General features: G+C 47.2%; 1 protein-coding gene across 1 annotated transcript in view; it reads right to left on the reverse strand.

Annotated features, from left to right (window-relative positions):
* DNAH3 (dynein axonemal heavy chain 3) overlaps window positions 1–17862 on the reverse strand; it is a 694204-nt gene that overhangs the window by 467553 nt on the left and 208789 nt on the right. The window contains exon 13 of the mRNA XM_085629109.1: window positions 9148–9326. Within this exon, the coding sequence (XP_085485235.1) occupies window positions 9148–9326 (179 nt within the window). The remainder of the gene's footprint in view (window positions 1–9147; window positions 9327–17862) is intronic.

Here is a 17862-nt window from a genome sequence, read left to right on the forward strand (position 1 = left end):
GGACCCTTTGAGGTGTTGGAGAAGAAGGGTAAGGCTACCTACTTGGTGGACCTGAAGACCCCTCGTCAGCCCCTGCGGGTGCTGCATGCCAACCGCCTCAAACCCCACCACGAGAGGCCCGAAGTCATCTTGATGATGGTGACTGACGGAGGAGAGGACGTGGAAAGCGAGCCTCTCCCTGATCTGTTTGCGTCTCAAGAAAAGGATGGGTCGGTGGAGGGAGTGATTCTCTCCCCATCTCTAACTCCTGAACAGCAGGAGGACTGTCGCCAGGTCCTGGGGCAGTACTCTTCGTTGTTCTCCCTTGTCCCGGGTAGGACTCACCTGTGCGTCCATGACGTGGACACAGGAGACAGCCCACCTGTGAAGTCCAAGATCTACCGGATGTCAGACAAGGTGAAGGCCAGCATTCATAGTGAAGTCACTAAGATGCTGGAGCTAGGAGTGATTGAACCTTCTAGCAGCCCCTGGTCTAGTCCGGTGGTGTTAGTACCGAAAGCTGCACCACCGGGTGCCCAACCAGAACTGAGGTTCTGTGTGGACTACCGGGGACTGAATTCAGTGACAAAAACTGATGCTCATCCGATCCCTAGGGCGGATGAATTGATTGACCGGCTCGGAGCTGCCCAATATCTAAGTACCTTTGACCTTACTTCAGGGTACTGGCAGATCTCGTTGACTGATGGAGCAAGGGAAAGGTCAGCCTTCTCCACGCCCAATGGCCACTACCAGTTCTGTGTGATGCCCTTTGGGCTCAAGAACGCACCTGCCACGTTTCAGCGCCTGGTAAACCAGATCCTCACCGGAATGGAGAGTTTCTCTGCTGCTTATCTGGATGACATAGCCGTCTTCAGTAACAGCTGGGAGGATCACTTGCGTCACCTGCAAGCTGTTCTCCAGGCCCTGAGACAAGCTGGATTGACGATCAAGGCCAGCAAGTGCCAGATCGGGCAGGGGTCGGTAGTGTACCTTGGACACTTGGTGGGTAGGGGAGCGGTGCAACCCCTCCAGGCGAAGATCGAGGCCATCATGGCCTGGGAACCCCCCAAGACACAGACTGAGGTCCGAGCATTTTTGGGCCTCACGGGATATTACCGCCGCTTCGTGAAGGGGTACGGTACCATCGTAGCCCCCCTCACGGAGCTCACGTCCAAGAAACAACCTCGACGGGTAGTCTGGACGGAGGCCTGTCAGCAGGCCTTTGTGAGATTGAAGAAAGCCATGTGCGAGGCCCCGGTCTTAAGGGCCCCAGACTTTTCCAAGGAGTTCATTGTCCAGACAGATGCATCAGAACATGGCATTGGGGCAGTGTTATCGCAACTCAACGAAGAGGGTCTGGATCAACCCGTGGTCTTCCTATCCCGGAGACTACTTCCCAGGGAACAGAAGTGGAGTGCAATAGAGCGTGAAGCCTTTGCAGTGGTATGGGCTCTGAAGAAGTTGCGGCCATACCTGTTTGGCTCGCACTTCCTGGTTCAGACCGACCACAGACCCCTTCGTTGGCTGATGCAAATGAAGGGGGAGAATCCCAAGTTGTTGAGGTGGTCTATTTCCCTACAGGGAATGGACTTTCAGGTGGAACATCGGCCTGGAGTGGACCACGCCAACGCAGACGGTCTCTCAAGGTATTTCCGCCTTAGTGATGAGAACTCCCAAGGGGTTGGGTAGCTCTCCCCACTTTCAGCTGGGGGGGACGCGTGTTAGACCTGTCAGCCCTTTGGGTGGTCCCTCCTCATCCTTATTTATTTTGTCCCACTTTTGCCTCAAACCCTGTTTGAATTTTTCCTTTTTGGGAACCACCAGACTTTTTAGTGTTGCTGCAGATTCAGGGAGCCATTTTAGCTACCCCTGAAACTTCTGTCTGAGGGCCTGAAGCACAAAATGGTGGCCACCTGTGACATCACCAGCATCCACTGGAACCTACCAGCACCTTCCAGAACATTCCAGAACCCTGTGACAGTTGGAGGCGGTTTGGAATGTTGGGGAGTTAAGACAGAGTGTTGGCAGTTGGAGCTGGCAGTTGGCACCTGACTGGTGAAGAGAGAGCAGCACAACAGTGAAGGAGGAAGGAGTGAAGCAGCAGGGGTGGAAACTTGTGCCTGGAGTGGGGTCCATAAACCCACCCTTGATACTTGTCCCTACTGATGGATCCCAGCCTGTAGCCCTGTGTGGGAAGAAGCCAGAAAAACTCATCCTAAGGACCTGGACAGCAGGAACAGGCCTTAGAAGCAGAAAGCAGCAAGATCCTGACCTGGAAACTGGTTTCCCTGGAGTCCGGCGTCGAGTAGCCTGAGACCTGGAGCCCGAGGTGGAGAAGCGGCGCTGACTGAAGTAGCAGACGTCGTACCCGGAGCCGCCTGAGGTCGTGAGAGGGCGCCGACGGAGGTCGTGAGGAATACCAGAGGTCGAGGAGGAAGTGAACCGAGGTCGAGTGAGCGGCGTCATCGGAGGAGTGAAGTCCGCCCTCCGGAGTCGTCGGGGACCGAGGTAGAGGAGCACCGGAGGTCGGGAGTGAGGATCGCACTCCGGAGTCGCCCGGAACCTGAGAGGAGGAGCACCGGAGGTCGGGGGTGAGGATCGCACCCCGGAGTCGCCGGAAGTCGACATCGAGGCCAGGCCGGCCGACGTCATCGGAGCCGAGAGCGCCATCGGACCGGAGCCGCCCGAAGTCGACATCGAGTAGAGACTGCCCGACGCCGTCGAATCGGAGGTCGAGATCGAACCGAGGCCGCCGACATCGGACCGGAACCGCCTACCGGCGTCGTCAAAGAACTGACATTGTGCCGAGGCCGCCGAGACCGAACCGGAACCGCCTCACGGCGTCGACACGACTCCAGCGGCGTCGGAACATCAGAAAAAGGGCAGTAAGTGGAGTAGAGGGCGCCTAAGGCCCTGTGGAGACCTGAGAGACTGCTCTAAGGGGCTAGGGAGGTGCTGGAACCAACCTGACTGTGCCAGGGGTGAATGGGGACTAACCTAGAGAGGTTGTGTGGAGAGAGAAAGCCAGGGCACTGGTATTCCCCCCTTTGATCTACCTCAGTTTAGGCCTCAGCCTTGTCCCAGCCAGGGAGTAGCCCCCCTCAAGCCTTCCACAACCCTACAAGCTGTGCCTGGGCCAAATCAGCCCTTAGGAGTTGAAAAGTCATCTGATTACATGAGTGTTGCTGTATACTTTTAATTATTTATTGGGGGCACTGTATTTATTGAGTTTTTACCTATTTATTGCTTCACTATATTTATAGGTCCACAGGACTTGATGGTGTACAATATTTATTGGTACAGTATTTATTGCCTCAAAATATTTAATTGCCTGTATTACCTGCACTGATATTTATGTCCCTTGTATTTATGATCACCCCTATTTATTGAATCTTCAGATAATATTTATTTGACCTGCACTATTTAAAATTTGTATATTGTGATTGACTTATTTATTTTCCCAATCAGCAACTAAGAGAAAAAGATAAAGAAAGATATTTTCATAATTTTTACGGTGTAGAGTCGTTTTTGGAACGGATGCACGCATGGTTATTGTATGGGTATATTGTATGCTTAGCACTGTGCCTGTTTCCTGACCACTCGAGCCAAGCTACCACAGTGTGTTCGAGGAGTCCACCACCACCCTGCGGAGTGGGAGTGGGCTGTTTCCAACAGTAGGTTTCATTTTGGTCGAGTAAAGTGAGGGCGTCGTCAACGATGTGAGTGATGGCCGTTTCGGTACTGTTGCAAAAACAACAATTGATGGACAGAATGCAGAACAATGTCATACATTCACCGCAGTACAGAGATCTGGGCCTAAATCCATCGTTTTTTTGCTCACCATGCCTTTCCAGTTTGAACCCAGCCATATGCAAATCAGTCTTGACCCTGTGCCTCATGGGAACAGTCCAGCCCGAACTGCCAAGCCAGGTCCTCCCTGGACTGGAAACAAGCATCCTAGGACCGGTTTCGGGGTTTCACCCCTCTTCAGCCAGGATAGCTTAATTCCAGTGGCATGGAGAGCACGGGACCCACGTCTGGGCATACCCTTCCCACTCGGGGTGACAATTGCAAAAACAACAATTGATGGACAGAATGCAGAACAATGTCATACATTCACCCCAGTACAGAGATCTGGGCCTAAATCCATCGTTTTTTTGCTCACTATGCCTTTCCAGTTTGAACCCAGCCATATGCAAATCAGTCTTGACCCTGTGCCTCATGGGAACAGTCCAGCCCGAACTGCCAAGCCAGGTCCTCCCTGGACTGGAAACAAGCATCCTAGGACCGGTTTCGGGGTTTCACCCCTCTTCAGCCAGGATAGCTTGATTCCAGTGGCATGGAGAGCACGGGACCCACGTCTGGGCATACCCTTCCCACTCGGGGTGACAATTGCAAAAACAACAATTGATGGACAGAATGCAGAACAATGTCATACATTCACCCCAGTAAAGAGATCTGGGCCTAAATCCATCGTTTTTTTGCTCACCATGCCTTTCCAGTTTGAACCCAGCCATATACAAATCAGTCTTGACCCTGTGCCCCATGAGAACAGTCCAGCCCGAAATGCCAGAAACCGGTCCTAGGAAGCTTGTTTCCGGTCCAGGGAAGGCATGGCTTGGCAGTTCGGGCTGGACTGTTCCCATGAGGCACAGGGTCAGACTGATTTGCATATGGCCATGTCTGAACTGGGGTGGCAGAGTGGGCTAAAGAACGGTGATGGGTCAAACCCAGATCTGTTGACTGGGTGTGAGTGTTTGATTGGTTCTGATGCGCCGTCCATCACCACCCCCTTTTGTACCGCTTTGTTCGCCATAAGTTGGCAGGGTATGCTCAGACGTGAGTCCCTTGTTCACTTTGCCACTGGATTCAAGCAAGCCTGGCTGAAGACGGCTGAAATGCCATAAACCGGTCCTAGGAAGCTTGTTTCCGGTCCAGGGAAGGCATGGCTTGGCAGTTCGGGCTGGACTGTTCCCATGAGGCACAGGGTCAGACTGATTTGCATATGGCCATGTCTGAACTGGGGTGGCAGAGTGGGCTAAAGAACGGTGATGGATCAAACTCAGATCTGTTGACTGGGTGTGAGTGTTTGATTGGTTCTGATGCTCCGTCCATCACCACCCCCTTTTGTACCGCTTTGTTCGCCATAAGTTGGCAGGGTATGCTCAGACGTGAGTCCCTTGTTCACTTTGCCACTGGATTCAAGGAAGCCTGGCTGAAGACGGCTGAAATGCCAGAAACCGGTCCTAGGAAGCTTGTTTCCGGTCCAGGGAAGGCATGGCTTGGCAGTTCGGGCTGGACTGTTCCCATGAGGCACAGGGTCAGACTGATTTGCATATGGCCATGTCTGAACTGGGGTGGCAGAGTGGGCTAAAGAACGGTGATGGATCAAACCCAGATCGGTTGACTGGGTGTGAGTGTTTGATTGGTTCTGATGCTCCGACCATCACCACCCCCTTTTGTACCGTTTCGGTACTGTGGCCACTGCGGAAACCCGATTGGAATAGGTCAAGAAGCTGGAATTGCTCAATGTGTTTGCAAAGTTGTTCATGAACACATTTCTCCAGAAGTTTCGCCAGGGTCAGAATGTTTGTGATTGGGCAGTAGTTGTTCAGGTCATCAGGGTCAGCCGAGGTTTTTTTAAGAATAGGGAGCACCAGGCCCGCCTTCAAGCAGTCCGGTATCTTACCTTGAAGAAGTGAGGCGTTGATTATTTTGGACCAGAATGGCGCAAGTGAACCTATTATTTCTTTAAAGAAGTTGGGGGGGAGGGAGTCATTGAAGTGGTTTGAGGGTTTAAGGGTGGAGAGAATGTTGCGGATGGAAATGTGATCGAGGGGAGTGAAATGATTCCATGAGGCATTGTTCTTGAGTGAGAGGACCTGATGCGGGGGAAGGGAAGTGGAGACAGGGTCGTCAGGAGGGAACGCGAGAGTGAGCACATCAGACCTTAGGTCTGATTCGGTTTTGTTAGTCTTTTCAAGGAAGACATCAGCCATCACATCGCAGTTTGGTTGCGTGCGAGCTGTGAGCTGAGATTGGGTAATAGTGTTATTGGATTGAGATTTGATGAGCTCAAAAAGTCGTTTAGGGCGATTTTTGGCACTGTGCAATTGGTGTTTAAAGAAGTTGGATTTCGTCGTTCTAATGAGTTTGTTGTATCTACTTCTTTGTGATCTAAGAGATTTTAGAAGATCTGTGGAGGGCGAGGATCTCCACTTGCGTTCAGCTAGTCTAAGACTGTGTCTGTCAGCATTAAGTCTGTCATTGAACCATAGTTTGGAGTCTTTAATGGGAATTCTTTTTAGTTGAAGGGGAGCCGTATCATTCAAGGCAGAAAGCCTGGTGTTGTTATAATGGTCGGTAAGGTTGTGCAAGTCAATCATGTTGGGGGGCGGGGGAAGGGAGATATTGCAGCGTTCTATGAGCTCATTAACACTTGTGGTGTGGAGCAGTCTTTTCCACTGTTTAAGTTTGACTGGTTGACCCGATTTGTGGTTCCAGCTTTCAGTTATCAGGAAGTTGATAAAATGATGGTCAGATCAGTCACAGGGGAGAATGGATTCGAGTTGAATGGAATTGTGGTTGGAGATGATGAGATCAAGTGTCGATCCTAAGTTGTGGGTGGGGGCGTCTCAGAATTGGGTAAGAGACATGTCGGTAAGGAACTTTTTGAGGGTTGTGACAGCCTGATCATGTGGGTCATTCCAATGGAGATTGAAGTCACCAAGGAAGATCTGGGGGGAGTGTCTGGCAAGGTGGGAGGAGATGGTTTCCATAACCTGTTCGATTAGAAGGAGGTTATCACCCGGGGGGTGGTAGAAGATGTGAAGGCAGCATAAGGGTTTGAGAGTGCTGGTGATATCTTTGCAGAGGTATTCGCAGGAGGAGAGAATCGCAGAAGGAGACTGTTTTGCTGAGAGAGAGATGCGGAAGATGCAGGTAATGCCACCTCCCAATTTATTAGCTTGGTTGAGTCTAATAATTTTGTGACTAGGAGGGACTAATAGGTCAATGATCGGGCCAGTTGTTGAGCCACGTTTCTGTGAGGATAAGGAGGTCTAGGTCTTGGGCTAGGATGAGATCTGCCAGGTCTGTGGCATGTTTCACCGCTGATCTGCAGTTAATTAGCATACTTTTCAGATGGAATTTGTGAAGTGTGTCAGTGAGCGCAGGGTGTGTAGTGGGGATCTGCAAGAGGTTATTGGCGTTAATGGTATTGGCGTTGAGCCTGGCCGTTCTATGTGGGTTGGCCGAGATGGTTCGGATGGGTTCCGAATTACCGTGTTTAGGGAGTGTAGGGTTATGAGCAATTAGAGGGGGTGTTAAAGAGCATAAAGCAGGGCCAGACATGGTGGAAGGAGGGGAGGTGTATTCAAGGAGGAGTGAGAGAATATCATCTTCAGAGTATGGGGAGGTGTACTCAAGGAGTAGGGAGAGAATATCTGGTTCTGGATAATGATTTAAGGATCTGGTAAGTCGAGACGGGGCGTTAGGGTAGGGGGTGGTATTCGAGATTAGGGCGGAGGGTTTCGGGAGGATCAAATGTGGGGACTCGAGTGTAGGCATGTTCGAGGAGAGTTGGGGGATCTCACATGTGGTCATTTTGGGAGAGAGATCATGGGCTAGTTCTTCGGTGGCCTTTATGAGGGGAGAGAGATCATGGGCTAGCTCTTCGGTGACCTTTATGAGTTAGTTAATGAAAGTGCTTTCAATAGCTGGCTTCCAGAGAGCTTCCAGAGAGAAAGATAACATGATTACAGTGTTAATAAAATGCATCATCACGCTCCACAAGATCTCGCACTAGCAGAAATCATTGGCTGCTTGTCAGAGCCAGGGTCAATTTTAAGATATTGCACCTTGTGTTTGAATGCCTTTGAGGAATAGTCCAGCTCTAATTTTGTCAAACAATTGCGAAATATGGACAACTCAAACAGGCACAATCTGCCTATCTGTTCCTCCTCACCGTACCTTGCAAGAAGGCAAATCTCAGGATGATTGGGAATTTCTGGATTGAACTTCAATTGCATAAACATAAAGAAGAGAATTTAATGTCATTTCACAAAGCTTTGAAATCCTGGTTTTTCTATTACCTAGTTCTTATCCCTTTGCTGGTTTTTAGAAGGATGCAATTTCTTTGTATAATCTTAGGTCCACTGCTCAAGGATCAGTATTAATTAATTTCACCCATCCTAAACAAGTATGACTGGATTTGACTACCATCAGGCAAGACTGCATTCACATTCTTGTGTACTAACCCACAACTTAAGTCCCAGGATCCCGCCAAGGCCCTCCACAGCCTAGAAAATATCTTGGTCAGACTTTCCATGCCAGCATGCTGCCACTCTTGTTTGTGGTCAGCAAGGAGTTATATCACTGTGACCATGATTGATATAAACCTATCATTGTGGAGCCTGGAGAAAGGGGGGTAGATAGGAATAAAATCGTGGGACTGTGGCACTTGGGGACCACCTATTCTGCTCTTGAGAAATCTCACCCTGACTTTATTTGGGTAATTACAGTACACAATAGGGAGGTTGCCTGCCTCTGTGCTTTTCACTCTTGCTGATCCTCTTTATTGGGCTTATCAGACATGGCCTGCAGATTTTTAAATCTTGATGGCCAGTGGCTTTATAGTCTTTGAGCTGGAGGCAGCAAAATCGATAATTTGAAGGGCTTTTCAAAACGTCTGATTGGGCTTTCTGAGTATCCAGTACTGGGTAAGTAAGTAACAAAGCAAGAGTTTCCTTGAGCCAATGGTACATCACAGACGAAATGACAAAAGAAAAAGTGAATTGGTCACACCTGAGTCCTTGTTAATGATTATTGTGTTTTAAGATCAGGTTAAATACCCCATGAGGCTCTAAGAGCCAAGGAAAAAGTGACTGGGACCAAAGTAAATGAAGTTAGAGGTGGAAAGATTCAAAGTCAAAGCATGCGTTACTATAGGGGGACAGTATTTCCATACTCAAGCATTAAAAATACAACAAACTTTGCTTCCAAAAATTAATTTCACTAAATATAGTTTAAAACATGACCTCATCATTTCTGGTTGCTGGGATGTGAGAGAAGAAAAACTAAAATCGCTATGAAATTTGGGGTGAGATCCTCTGTGATGGAAGAAAGATTAGCTGTCTTTAAGCATATACTAATATAAAAACAGCACACCTGGTATTTAGTTCTCTGTTTTCATTTACTTCGTACAAAATAAGTCTTTGCTTTAGGCTTTCAGCGCGAGCACAGAGGTCTTCGTTCAGCTGCAAAGCATCCAAGCAGAACATCGCTAGCGGGGCGGTGACGCGCATGGAGGCTATTTCTCCTTTCAGCTCATTCAGTTCATTCAGCTTCTACAGGAATTCAAGTAGGCACATGTTAGGACAGAAGCATATATGAGAGAAAAAAAACATACATCTCTACAATAACAGTTGTCACATAATTATATAACAGCACACTAGTTGTTATGGTTAATCATATAAATTTAGGATTTCTTTAGGTGTAAAACATTTTTGGTTGAGAAACTGTGGTGATAAATAAGGGATGGTAAAATGTTTATTATTAGGACCAGCATGCAGCACACAGACATGTCTCTTATGATCACAAATATGGCATGTAGGATCTAGTATATAGACACAGACATGCTCTCTTACCGTCACAAAGATGGTATGTAGAATCTAATATAGAGCCACAGACATGCTCTTTTACCCTCAGAAAGTTGGTGTTTAGGATCCAGCATAGAGCGACTGACATGCTCTCCTACTCTCATAAAAGTGGCAAAATATCCAGCATAAAGCCACAGACATTCTTGCTTACCTTTTCAAAGAAGGTAAGTAACATTCAGCACACAGCAACAGGCATTTGTACTCACCCTCACAAAAACGTCATTGAAGATCCAACAAAGAGCCACAGACTGTCATACCTTCACAAGGATGGTGTGTAGGATTCAGGATAGAGCTACACACATGCTCTCATACTGTCAAAAAGATTACACATAAGATCCAGCATAGAGCTACAAATATTCTTGCTTACCCTTTCGCATCTCAAAGGAGGTACATGAGATCCAGGACACAGCAACAGACATTCTTTCTTATGTAAGAAATTATGTTACTGGTTGACTGGGGTGTGAGCCCTGGTCAAGGAGCAACCACAATGCTTGTCAGGGTGAGGCACAAGCCAACCTTAAATTGACCTGTGCTCAACCCTCTGGCATCTTGGCACAGAGCAGTCAGGCTTAACTTGGATGCAATGTGTAAAGTATTTGTGCAACACTTCAAACAGCAATCATGCAAAAACAGCACAGAAAAAGCATCCCACACCATGTTAGTAAAATAGAGTATTTTTAAATAAATAAAACAAGACCAACTCAACAAATATCTAAACAGTAGAACCGGAGATATTCAATTTTAAAGATTTCAGTGAAAATAGCTCATAAAAGCACAAATCGCCAACTGCAGTTATCTGGTCACGCCAGACCAGGGCAAAGTCACAAGTTCAAGCTGAGTGCAAGCCCTCTACAGGGACCCACCTATGTCCACTGAACACACTACCTTAATCCTGGTGCGCGGTCTCCGCAGCATTGCTTTAAGAGATGTTGCGATATTCACCATTGGTTCCGAGAAAGCTATGCGGCAAAGCTTGGCAGAACCTTGCGTCGCTTTGCATCAATTCTGATGAGCTAGTAGCTGTGTGACAAGGCTTTACGGGGCTTCAAGTTGCTCTGCATCTATTCCGATGAGGCAGGCAGCTGTGTGGCATGGCTTCGCACCACTTTGTGTCGGTTCTTAGGAGGACCACAGCTGGGCTTGGCAGAAGCACCTTCAAACTCACTTCCAAGGACCCAGGACTGGGGTGGCACCACTTTGGAGGGCAGGAAACACAAATGGCAGACTCCAGGTGGTGGGTTCAAGGTTGTTAGAAGCCTGTTATGTCCCTGAGGCTTCTGTTTAGGAGGCCAGCCAACTAGCCCTTGGAGTCACTCTGGGGTCCTGGGTTCAGAGTTGCAGGTCCAGTCTTTCTCACCCAGACAAGAATACAGCAAGTAGCAAGTCAGCACAGTAGGGCAGCAAACCTTCAAAGCAGCAGGCCTTCAGAGCAGTAGTCCCCCAGAAGAGCGGAAGTTCTTTCAGCAGCACAGCAGTCCATTCTGGCAATGAAAGTGGGGCTGGACCCAGCTCCTTGCTCCCATCCTGCCAGTGATGGCCCATCCAGGCACATCTAAGCTCCCCATGGTGTGTGGCTGTCTAGGAGGAATACACAAAGCTCAACTGTCAGCTACACCCTGGCATGTGACCCAGAGACAGGCTGCAAGCACCAAATGGCCATGGCAGGAAAATCTAAAAATTGCATTTTCAAATTTAAAATCCAACTTCACCACAAGTTAGGGTTTTCATTACAATTCCGGAGACACCAAACATGAACTGGTGAACTGTTCCCATTTAGAAATTACACATAAAATGTAATAAGGTAACTCCAATGCTATCCTATGGGAGAGGTAGGCCATACAGTTTTTCACTACTAGGACACGTACAACTTAAATGTACATGTTCTACATTTTAAATACATTATACCCCGCCATCTTGGCTGTCCAAGGCCTACCCTAGGGGTGACCTTAATGGCAGTTTGAAATGCCACATACAAAGGTTGCAAATGCAGGACTGAGACATGTTTAAAGTACTACTTAAGTCAGTGCCACAATCAGTGCTGCAGGCCCACTAGAAGCATTTAATTTACAGACCCTGGGGGCAGGTAATGACACTTTACTAGGAACTTAATAGGTAAATTAAATATGCTGTTTGGGTTTAAGACAATTCTGCTGTGTTTTAGGGGGAGAGCACAAGCACGTTAGCACTGATTAGCAGTGGTAACGTGCACAGAGTCCTAAATTCCAACATCAATGAGTTCCGAAACCAGGAGGGGAAAGGCAAAGGTTTGGGGATGACCGTGCAGAAGAGCCAAAGACTTTCTTACGTACTCTTAGAAAGATGGCATGAAAGATCCCGCCTGCAGCCAGATACATTTTTCCTCACCTCTAAGATGTCACATATGGCTCAGCATAGAGCCACAGACGTGTACTTCTCCTCTGAAAGATTTCCTTACATACCTCTTAGATGCTGTCCTAGGACTGAACACAGGGTTACTGACTAAAGATTCTAATGGCAAGTTAGCTTTAAGTTATAACCAGCAGTCGAGTTCAGGTAGGCGCAAAGATTTTATTTGCTTTGTAAAGTTCTCTCAATTTCCTGATTTTTACCCTGAGCGAATATTGCAAAATTCAAGATTTGCATTTACATTGCCTAAGCAAACGATTTGGCAGATCATTTTACACTCTAATAAAACCCAAGCATAAATATGCATACATTTTCTGTGCAAGTTTACACTTACCAGAGCTTTTCTACAACACAATGGCAAAGGTGTGCAGACTTTTTCATGTCTGTTCCCTTTTTGTAGAATCTTTAATTACACAGCAGCAATGCGCTGCAAAATGCTTACTGTTTTCTATGACATACTTTATCAGTATTATTTTGTTAGTGTTAAACAAGGATGCTACAACAAATTGCTCTATAGGACATGGTAATTTCGCAGAACAGGGAAAGCAAAATGTGTCACAAAAGTTTTCATAAATCTTTGCAAAGGTTTCATCAAATTTAGCACTTTCAAATAAGGATGGAGTCCACAAGGACAAACCAAAGATTTTGCATAAAATGATCTCTAATGTCCTTCTTGGTCACAGTGTGACTATCTCTGGCTTACTCTTAGGAAACAACTGGGGTTCTCAGGTCAAAAAGAAGCACAAATAACAATTTGCTGAAACTGTTTTACGAGAAATTGATCTAGTAATAGCAGTCCAGCCAGTGGCGGCTCCTCCATGTGGGTGGAGGAGCATCGCTCTGCTGGTTTTTCGCAGTGCGAGAAGCAGAAACATAAAATGGTATTATAAATACCATTTTATGTTTATGGTTCTAGCACTGCAAGAAAGCAGAAGGGTTTGGTTGGGGCCAGCGGGTGGGCGTTCCTGCTCGAGCCTGCATGCAGCCTACATGGAGAAAATGGCCTCCCCTAAGGCTGGGTGCCAGCCCGACCAATCACCATGCTGCCATTGCAGCGTTGTGATTGGCTTAGGGGACGAAGTGGGACCGACAACGCGGGACCGAGCCAGCAAAGATAAGTACATTTTTGTTTTAAAATAATCCTACCCCCGCCTTCCTCCGCGTGACCCCCCCCACCTGCGAGTCATGCCGACTGCGACTAACACCAGCATATCCCTTAACTGGACCTGCTATGCCAGGAGTCCTGCAGGTGCTCTAGGGTCCGAAGCCGAGCCAGTTATTCCATGTTGGGCATTGGAGTCTTGCAGGCTAGCATCGGCTGTGGAAGCTGTGGGCAACTCTGCCAAGCCTGTTGTAACATGAGCAGAGAGCCTAGGGGTCTCCCTGCATGGAGCAGATCTTGCAGATATCAGCTGTGGTCATATGGCTGGTACAGGATATCTTTACTTCTAAGAGAACACCATACAGACAGACACAAATTGATATTTCAGCATTACAGGAATGTTGGCACAGACCTTTCATCCCTACCTTCTCTCTAAGCTACTATGCCACTTGGAGGACCTAACAAACCACACACAGCAAATTGGCAGGCTAAGAAGCAGGCAAATCTGAACCACTGTTAATTTGAGCAGAAGTTGGGGAACATGCAGCTCTTGTCCTGATAAATGGGGTCAATCCAACAGGCCTTCTCTTTGCAGGGTATATGATTCTTCTTCCACTCTGGAGTCTATTAATCTTCTGAATGAGAGCTGCAATGAAGTTCAATTCCAGTGCTCTCTGGAACATTTGGCTAAGTGAGCATGAACAATACTCATGGGCAATACTCTCCTTTTTTCTACAATGTCTCTAACAATTATCCGAATATCCTAGAAATATTTTATTTTATCTTAAAATGGTGAAGTATCATCCATAAAATAAATTATAGTTATTCTGTATGGCTTAGACTGATCCAGAGTCATATTTGGCATGTCAACTACAATATATATTAAATACAGATCCATGTAGAGACAAAATGAATACTTAAAACATATTTGAATACTGAACACCTTTCATTTTTTTTGTGCCTGGAACGTTTTTCACTGTCCTACTCACCCTAACAAAAAACTTGATCCTCTCACTCTTGATTGTAGAACGCCCGAGCACACAATTATTCATTAGTATTTATACCTTCTATGTGTAAATTAGGTCTCAAGAGTAGCCTTCATATATTGCCATATATTGCCAGAGGTTTATCTCCATAAACGTTTCTTGATTAATAACTTGAAGTCAACATTGATGAATAAGCACCGTGAGTAGCATCAATCTATTTTCCATTTTAAAAACACATAAACAAGAGTCAAGTCAAGACTGAGGAGCTCGAAGGAAGTTATCAGGTATACCATATCTGTGAGATTGCAGAACATGGAAGTACAGGAAGATAAAAAGCAGTAGCAAAGGGAAAAACACCTTTGGGATGGGACCGGCTCATTTTGTTCATTACGCTAAGGTGGAGAGTGTGGCCATAGATCTCTGGGTGGAATTCACGGTGGCCCACGTTAATTGGAGATCCGCAAGGGCCGCATAGGATAGGGGGAAGGGCGCCACCTCATTACACATTTCTACAAAGCCCTCCAGAAGGACATGCAGCTGTGGTAATACCCTGCTCGAAGGGCGTGGTAGGGTGATATGGAGGCGCTGATCTCCAGTCCAGATTGGGAGATGCTGCGGAACCTTGTTCGTACTGTATCCTGCAATAATTGCTCAAACTATTACATTTCCATTTCGTACACCGCACCTATGTCACTACACACAGCATGAACAGGATAAACCCCACGAGAAATGCTGCCTGTTCGCATGCAGTAGGGTAGGTGCTACCTTTCTGCACTTAGCTTGGGAATTTCCTTCAGTTCAGTCCTACTGGGCACTGGTGGTACTTCATATAGACGCGGCCACGGGGATTAGCGTCCAATTTACTCCACTTGCCTGTTTATTGGGAGTGGTGGTGCACCCCAGAGGTCGCAGGATACCTCATAGATTGGCTCAACTGGCCCTACTCCTGGAGAAGAGGTGGATGGCTATTGGGTGGATGGTGGCGCGAGTGCCACTGCTGACATGTTGGTTGAAGGATTTGATGGAGTGGGGGGCTGCAGAAGAACAACACATGCACCTCACACATACTGATGACGGGGTGTCCACAGCTTTACTAAAGTGGGCACAGCTGCTGGGCATGTTCCAAAGCGATGAGGACCACCCCATGGAGGATAGTTCAGGCGGGGAGGATTGAAGGGTGCCAGAACTATTTATATCTTGGTAGATTTCACTATGACCGAGTGAGCATTATTATTATTAACTGACTGCATGGTTTAGAGATTGATGCCTTGGTTTTATTCTTTATACTGTCTTGGGACACCCTCGGATTTATGTATAATCTATATCTGTAACTTAACCTTGGAAGATCTGTGAATTGGTCCGTAAAGTTGGTTGGGTGGGTAAGAGACAAAAAACCACGCAAGGGGATTGTGTAATTATCAACTTTAGTAGCCCGCTGACTCTGCATACTTTAGTAGGCCTAAATCCTTACCCCCAGGAACCACATGCAAGGGTTAGGGCCTATCCATTGGACTACTTTTACTCCCACGGTCACAGTCAGCCTAGGGCTTACAAATGTAACACCTTAGCAAATTTGCCTTTGGAACATCTCACAGTGGATCCTTCCCCCAGACCCCTGTTATACAACCTTCCAGTAGCGAATAGGTTTGGGGCCCTAGAAGAGGTGGATTGACTTGCAACAATCAGGGGCCCCGCCCCTGGACTTATGTGCTCTGGGCCTGGAAGGGATATAAGTGAGCTCAACAGTGCCCAGCCAAGCCAGTCCACCTACTGTGGGGATGGGGTGGATTTACTGGATACAGAAAGTGTAATACAACCGGTGGATAATGGCGCAAGTGGGGAGCGAGACGAGCTGCTTGGTACTCCACTTGCTGCACCACCTTCCCTCCTAGTTGCTAGTAAATTTAGGGTGATGCCCCCTTGGAAGTATTCGCACCTCCTCCCCTGGACCAGCTGGTGGCCCCCCAACTCCCTAACACCGATATGATCAATGCACCTCTTGGCAACTGTCATCCAGAAAACAGGTGGAGGGTATTATCCAGGAACATTGCCGGTTTAAAAAACCAACTCCACTGCCCAGATTGGGGAATTTTTGTGGAAAAATATGAAGTGTGCATGTTTCAGGAAACGTGGGCAAGGGAAGATATCGCGAGGCTGGGGTATATCACATTTAATGTATCAGTCACCACGGGGGGAAGAGGAAGACCATCGGGAGGTCTATCTACCTGGTTTGCTACACATCTGAGATCTACGGCCCAGCAGTTGAATACCTTTTCCAATGTCATCCAGTGCATTGTGCTCACCTTTCCCTCCAGCTTGAAAATAGCCTTTATTAATCTCTATTACCGTCCCGAAAGTCTTGGTTGTGAATCTCCGACCTTTGACCAACTGACCACTTTCATTGACTCTATTCCCACGAATATAAGGCTGGTCATTGGGGGGGATTTTAATTGCCAATTTGAGCCCCTTGCCCATTCCATTGACACAATCCCCAGTGAGGAGGATTTCTTTTGGCTAATTCCTGACCCTCAAATCTCACCGATTAGGGTTTGGTCCCCCCTGGTACTCCAGATTTACTCTGTCATGCTGACTTACTCACTGAGAGTGTGTAATGGCTGCACCAAATCAGACAAACCAGGGAAGATAATTTTTAACAGAACAGGCCAATCCTCTCTCCTGGACTACATTTTAGTTGAAACTAGGTAACGGTAAAGGGTTGTTGACTTCACTGTTCTGCCGCGACAGGACAGCGATCATAACGCCTTGACTATGGAAATGGAGCTCCCGGACCTTATAAACCCAACAAGCAGTGGTACCCCCGCAGCCAGTACCTTAACACTCTCTAATAATAGAAGGAGAATAAGGAGGGGACAATTGAGCAGTCACCACATAAGCTTGTCACACTGTATTCTGTAATCATTTTGTCTCTATCTGAATTGGGGGAGAATGCTATGACAATGGACTTTCTCCATAACTACAATAGAATAGTTACTTTGCACGCAGAATTTACATGCAATCTGACCAACATATTCTATCCCAGGGCGTCTGCTAAGGTGAAAAAGGGGGCCAAACAAACCTGGTTTAATGATTCCTGCCGAAAGACCAAACGAGCCCTGTTAGAAGCTGTCAAACTTAAGGACAGGCAATCAATAAAACAAATGAGGGTGCTCTACAAGTTAACATCCAACGAGAAAAGAAAAGCTGGGAATTAGAAAGATGGGAGGCCCTTAAAATTGCCGTAATTAACAGGGATATGAAGATGTTCTGGGCAATAGTCTGTACAGGCAGCTCTGAAGGGAAATCAGCCTTAGAGCCGAACATTGCAGCGGCTGCGTAGAAGACTCACTTTCAGGCCCTATACAGCACAGAGCATTTTCCACCCCCAATGGATGAAACATCTTTAATATCCTCTAGGACTATTTATGAAGAGCCCCATGGGATTACCCTGACAGAAGTTCTAAACGCCATTAGAAAGCTTCCCCAGGATTGGACAAGCTACCAGGAGATTTATTTCGGTCAGAACCAGAAATATGGGGTCCCTACTTATGGGCAATATTTAATGCTATTATGAGAGGCATGGCGATCCCGTAAACTTGGTCTGGGGCAGAAATTTTTCCAGTATTTAAAAAAGGGTTCACCCCTCCTGCCTACCAATTATAGGCCGATCAGTTTGATCGATGTTACACAGAAACTGTTTGCTAGGATCCTCCTCAACCGCATGCATTTGTGGATGGAGGAGCATGAATTTCTG

Source organism: Triturus cristatus, chromosome 10 (assembly GCF_964204655.1).
Source record: "Triturus cristatus chromosome 10, aTriCri1.1, whole genome shotgun sequence".
Taxonomy (NCBI): domain Eukaryota; kingdom Metazoa; phylum Chordata; class Amphibia; order Caudata; family Salamandridae; genus Triturus; species Triturus cristatus.